Genomic DNA, 6,628 nt, shown 5'->3' on the forward strand with positions numbered 1-6,628 from the left:
AATCTACATCCTAGGGTACTTAACGAAGTGGGCCTTGAAATAGTAGATGCATTGCTGATCATCTTCCAACATTTGATGGAATCTGGAACAGTACCCATGGATTGGAGGGTAGCTAATGTTACCCCACTATTCAAAAAAGGTGGGAGAGAGAAAACAGGGAATTACAGACCGGTAAGCCCTACATCGGTAGTGGGGAAAATGCTAGAGTCCATTATAAAAGATGTAATAGCAGAGCACTTGGAAAACAGTGACAGGATCGGACAAAGTCAACATGGATTTACAAAAGGTAAATCATGCTTGACTAATCTACTGGAATTTTTTGAGGATGTAACTGGTAAAATAGATAAGGGAGAACCAGTGGATGTGGTGTATTTGGACTTTCAGAAGGCTTTCGATAAGGTCCCGCATAAGAGATTAGAATGTAATGTTAAGACACATGGGATTGGGGGTAAGGTACTGACTTGGATAGAGAACTGGTTGGCAGACAGAAAGCAAAGAGTTGGAATAAACGGGTCTTTTTCCGAGTGGCAGGCAGTGACTAGTGGGGTACCGCAGGGATCGGTGCTAGGACCCCAGCTATTCAAAATATATATTAATGATCTAGTCAAGGGAACTAGATGTAATATCTCCAAATTTGTAGACGACACAAAGCTGGGTGGGCGTGTGTGCTGTGAGGAGGATGCTGAGAAACTCCAGGATGATTTGGACAGGTTGGGTGATTGGGCAGAAGCATGGCAGATGCAATATAACGTGGATAAATGTGAGGTTATCCACTTTGGTGGCAAAAACAGGAAGGCAGATTATTATCTGAATGGCAATAGATTGGGAGAAGGGGAAGTGCAACGAGACCTGGGCGTCCTTGTGCACCAGTCGCTGAAGGTAAGCATGCAGGTGCAGCAGGCGGTTAAGAAGGCAAATGGTATGTTGGCCTTCGTAGCGAGAGGGTTTGAGTACAGGAACAAGGATGTCCTGCTGCAGTTGTACAGGGCCTTGGTGAGACCACATCTTGAGTATTGTGTGCAGTTTTGGTCGCCTTATCTGAGGAAGGATGTTCTTGCCATGGAAGGAGTTCAGCGAAGATTCACCAGGCTGATCCCTGGGATGGCAGGAATGACGTATGAGGAGAGATTGGGTCGATTGGGCTTATACCCGCTGGAGTTTGCAAGAATGAGAGGGGATCTCATCGAAACCTATAAAATTCTGACAGGACTGGACAGATTAGATGTAGGAAGGATGTTCCTGATGGTCAGGGAGTCCAGAACCAGGGATCACAGTCTTAGGATAAGGGGTAAGCCATTTAGGACAGAAATGAGGAGGAATTTCTTCACCCAGAGAGTGGTGAACCTGTTGACTCCTCTACCACAGAAGGCAGTAGAGGCCAATTCATTAAATATATTCAAGAAGGAGTTGGATATATTTCTTAAGGCTAAAGGGATCAAGGGATATGGGGAGAAGGCAGGGACAGGGTACTGAATTTGGATGATCAGCCATGGTCACATTGAATGGCGGAGCAGGCTCGAGGGGCCGAATGGCCTACTCCTGCTCCTATCTTCTATGTTTCTATGAAAGGGTTGTCTTATGAGGAAATGTTGAGCAGGCTGGGCCTATACTCATTGGGGTTTAGAAGAATGAGAGGGGATCTTATTGAAATGTATAAGATTCTGAGGGGGATTGACAGGGTAGATGCCGAGAGGATGTTTCCTCTCGTGGGGGAATCTAGAACTAGGGGGCATAGATTCAGAATAAGGGGACGCCCATTTAAAACAGAAATGAGGATGAATTTCTTCTCTCAGAGGGTCGTGAATCTTTGGAATTCTCTTCCCCAGAGAGCTGTGGAGGCTGGGTCATTGAATATATTTAAGGTGGAGATGGACAGATTTTTGAATGGTAAGGGGGTCAAGGGTTATAGGGAGCGGGCAGGGAAGTGGAGTTGTGGCCAAGATCAGATCAGCCATGATCTTATTGAATGGGGGAGCAGGCTCGAGGGGCCGAATGACCGACTCCTGCTCCTACGTCTTATGTTCTTATGTGCGGGGCCTTGGTTTAACGTCTCATCCAAAAGACGCATCTGCATAGCGTCTTTCACCACCTGAGAACATCCCAAAGTGCATTACAGCCAATGAAGGTCTTTTGAAGTGTCGTCACTCTTGTAGTATGGCAGCACCTCCCAAACCCGCGACCTCTTCCACCTAGAAGGACGAGGGCAGCAGGCGCATGGGAACACCACCACCTCCAAGTTCCACCTCCAAGTTCCACCTCCAAGTCACACACACCATCCTGACTTGGAAACATAGAAACATAGAAGATAGGAGCAGGAGTAGGCCATTTGGCCCCTCGAGCCTGCTCCGCCATTCAGTGAGATCATGGCTGATCATCCAAATTCAGTACCCTGTCCCTGCCTTCTCCCCATATCCCTTTAGCCTTAAGAAATATATCCAACTCCTTCTTGAATATATTTAATGAATTGGCCTCAACTGCCTTCTGTGGTAGAGAATTCCACAGGTTCACCACTCTCTGGGTGAAGAAATTCCTCCTCATCTCTGTCCTAAATGGCTTACCCCTTATCCTTAGACTGTGACCCCTGGTTCTGGACTCCCCCGCCATCGGGAACATCCTTCCTGCATCTAGTCTGTCTAGTCCTGTTAGAATTTTATAAGTTTCAATGAGGTCCCCTCTCATTCTTCTAAACTATAGCGAATATAAGCCCAATCGACCCAATCTCTCCTCATACGTCATTCCAGCCATCCCAGGTATCAGTCTGGTGAATCTTCGCTGCACTCCCTCCATGGCAAGAACATCCTCAGAAATATATCGACCGATCCTTCTTCGTCACTGGGTCCAAATCCTGGAACTCCCTCCCTAACAGCACTGTGGGAGCACCTTCACCACACGGACTGCAGCGGTTCAAGAAGGCGGCTCACCACCACCTTCTCAAGGGCAACTAGGGATGGGCAATACATGCCGGCCTCGCCAGCGACGCCCATACCCCAGGAAGAAATAAAAACAAATGTCGCAAACGTTGTAATATTGGAGCAAATTACAACTGCACTGTGGGTTTTCTGTGATTTCTGTGAAGAGTGGAATGGAAGATGGTCAATGGTCTATTTTGAATTTCTCTCCTGTACTTATCATAGTTAATTATAGAATCATAGAAATTTACAGCGCAGAAGGAGGCCATTCGGCCCATCGTGTCTGTCCCGGCCAAAAAAGAGCTATCCTCCCTAATCCCACTTTCCAGCTCTTGGTCCCTAACCTTGCAGGTTCCGGCACTTCAAGTGCATATCCAAGTACTTTTTAAATGTGATGAGTGTTTCTCCCTCTACCGCCCTTTCAGGCAGTGAGTTCCAGACCCCCACCACCCTCTGGGTGAAGAAAAAGTTCTCCTCAACTCCCCTCTAATCCTTCTACCAATTACTTTAAATCTATGCTCCCTGGTTATTGACCTCTCTGCTCAGGGGAAATAGGTCCTTCCTATCCACTCTATCTAGGCCCCTCATAATTTTATACACCTCAATCCCCTCAGCCTCCTCTGTTCCAAAGAAAACAACCCCAGCCTCTCTGGTCTTTCCTCAGAGCTAAGATTCTCCACTCCCGGCAACATCCTTGTAAATCTCCTCTGCATCCTCTCTAGTGCAATCACATCCTTCCTGCAATGTGGTGACCAGAACTGCACGCAGTATTCTAGTTTTGAAGAAGGGTTTCAACCCGAAACGTCAACTCAAATTTCTCTCCACGGATGTTGCCTGACCTGCTGAGTTTTTCCAGCATTCTCTGTTGTTATTTTGCAGTGTTCTAGCTGCGGCCTAACTAGTGTTGTATACAGTTCAAGCATAACCTCCCTGCTCTTATATTCTATGCCTGCGTGCAGTTCTGGTCGACAAATTATGAAAAGGATATAGAGGCACTGGAGAGGGTGCAGAGAAGATTTACAAGGACGATACCAGAAATGCGAGGGTATACATATCAGGAAAGGATGAACAGGCTGGGTCTCTTTTCTCTTGAAAACAGAAGGCTGAGGGGTGACCTAATAGAGGTCTTTAAAATTATGAAAAACGTTGATAGAGTGGATACAGAGAGAATGTTTCCACTTGTGGGGAAGAGCATAACTAGAGGCCTCAATATAAGATAGTCACCAAGAAATCCAATAGGGAATTCAGAAGAAACTTCTTTACCCAGAGAGTGGTGAGAATGTGGAACTCGCTGCCACAGGGAGTGGTTGAAGCGAATAGTATCGATGCATTTAAGGGGAGGCTAGACAAGCATATGGGGGAGAAGGGAATCGAGGGTTATGCTGATAGATTTAGATGAGGAAAGACAGGAGGAGGCTCGAGTGGAGCATAAACACCGGCATGGACTGGTTGGGCCGAATGGCCTGTTTCTGTGCTGTATATCCGATGTAATCCTATGTCAAGTATCCCAGCTGGCTTAGCTCCAGGCACTTTAGCTCAGTGGGCAGCACTCTCACCTCTGAGTCAGAAGCTCGTGGGTTCAAGTCCCAGTCCAGAGACTTGAGCATAAAAATCTAGGCTGACACTCCAGTACTGAGAGAGTGCTGCGCTGTCAGAGGTGCCGTCTTTCGGATGAGATGTTAAACCGAGGCCCCCGTCTGCTCTTTCAGTTGGATGTAAAAGATCCCATGGCACTACATTGAAGAAGAGCAGGGGAGTTCTCCCCGGTGTCCTGGGGCCAATATTTATCCCTCAATCAACATCACTGAAATAGATTATCTGGTCATTGTCACATTGCTGTTTGTGGGAGCTTGCTGTGTGCCGAATGGCCTGTTTCTGTGCCGTATATCCTTATCTGAGGAAGGATATTCTTGCCATGGAAGGAGTTCAGCGAAGATTCACCAGGCTGATACCTGGGATGGCAGGAATGACGTACGAGGAGAGATTGGGTCGATTGGGCTTATACTCGCTGGAGTTTAGAAGAATGAGAGAGGATCTCATTGAAACTTATAAAATTCTGGCAGGACTGGACAGACTAGATGCAGGAAGGATGTTCCCGATGGCCGGGGAGTCCAGAACCAGGGGTCACAGTCTAAGGATAAGGGGTAAGCCATTTAGGACAGAGATGAGGAGGAATTTCTTCACCCAGAGAGTGGTGAACCTGTGGAAGTCTCTACCACAGAAGGCAGTGGAGGCCAATTCATTAAATATATTCAAGAAGGAGTTGGATATATTTCTTAAGGCTAAAGGGATCAAGGGGTATGGGGAGAAGGCAGGGACAGGGTACTGAATTTGGATGATCAGCCATGATCATATTGAATGGCGGAACAGGCTCGAGGGGCCGAATGGCCAACTCCTGCTCCTAACTTCTATGTTTCTATGTAATAAAGTGTCCTGTATGCCTTCTTAACCGCCTTACATAAACTTATTTTTGCAGGATATTCAAAGTGGCAAATTTGAGACGGCGAACTCAAACCAAACGTCACGTCAAGATCCGACCGATTTCCTCAATTCATCAGGGCCAGAATATCGGCAGCCCCTGAGAATGGAAGGGGAGAGCAGTGAGCACGGCACGGCCAAAGCGTACGCGTGCTCGGCGTGCGGGCGCCGCTTCAGCCGAGCGTCCGGCTTGGCGAGGCACCAGAGCAGTCACACCGGGGAGAGGCCATGGCGATGCGGAGACTGCGGGGACGGGTTCAATTTCCCCTCCGAGCTGGAGCGCCACAGGCGCAGGCACACCCGGGCGAGGTCCTTCCCCTGCCCCGTGTGCGGGCTGGGATTCGCCCACCCATCGGTCCTGCTGACGCACCAGCGCCTGCACACCGGGGAGCGACCCTTCGCCTGCTCCCGCTGCGAGAAGAGGTTCAAGCGCTCATCCCACCTGCTGACCCACGAGCAGATCCACACCGACGAGCGGCCCTTTCAGTGCTCCGGCTGCGAGAAGGGCTTCAGGAGATCTAGCGACCTGATGCAGCACCAGCGAGTCCACACCGGAGAGAGACCGTTCACCTGCTCCGTGTGCGGGAAGGGCTTCACCCTTTCCTCCTCCCTGCGTGAGCACCAGCTCGTCCACTCCGACGAGCGGCCCTTTAAGTGCCCCGACTGCGGTAAGGGCTTCAAGTGGTCCAAGTACCTGAAGACGCACCGACTCGCTCACACCAGGGAGAGCCCGTTCAGCTGCTCCCACTGCGGGAAGAGGTTCTGGAAGGCACGTTTGTTGCTGGTGCACCAGCGAGCTCACACCGGAGAGAGGCCGTTCACCTGCTCCGCGTGCGGGAAGGGATTCAGACACTCGTACTCCCTCCGCGCGCACCAGCTCGTTCACTCCGACGAGAGCCGCTTTCGGTGCCGCGACTGCACGAAGAGCTTCGAGCGCCACGAGGCACTGGAGAAGCACCGGCGCATTCACAGCAACGAGAGGCCCTTCGGCTGCTCACACTGCACCAGTCGGTTCTGGAAGCTATCCAAGCTGCTGACACACCAGCGAGTCCACACCGGAGAGAGGCCGTTTGCCTGCTCCGAGTGTGGGAAGGGCTTCGCTGAGTCCTCCACCCTGCTGAGGCACCAGCAAGTTCACACCAGAGAGAGACCGTTCACCTGCTCCCAGTGCGGGAAGGGATTCAGCTATTCCTCCACCCTGCTGAGACACCAGCGAGTTCACACGTAACCGCACTGGTCCA

The 6,628-nt window shown here is 50.0% G+C and overlaps 1 protein-coding gene across 1 annotated transcript; it reads left to right on the plus strand.

Annotated features, from left to right (window-relative positions):
- The first annotated feature begins 5,390 nt into the window (after positions 1–5,390).
- Positions 5,391–6,628, plus strand: LOC147117926 (uncharacterized). The gene has a single exon (XM_085984273.1). The coding sequence runs from the start codon at positions 5,494–5,496 to the stop codon at positions 6,613–6,615; it is 1,122 nt and encodes a 373-aa protein (XP_085840399.1). The 5' UTR covers positions 5,391–5,493; the 3' UTR covers positions 6,616–6,628.

Source organism: Somniosus microcephalus, chromosome 4, assembly GCF_052327205.1.
Source record: "Somniosus microcephalus isolate GS21.2 chromosome 4, FLI_Smic_1.0, whole genome shotgun sequence".
Taxonomy (NCBI): Eukaryota; Metazoa; Chordata; class Chondrichthyes; order Squaliformes; family Somniosidae; genus Somniosus; species Somniosus microcephalus.

Excerpts from the sequence above, each read along its gene's own strand:
- LOC147117926 (XM_085984273.1), top strand. The coding sequence starts at position 5,494 with ATGGAAGGGGAGAGCAGTGAGCACGGCACGGCCAAAGCGTACGCGTGC.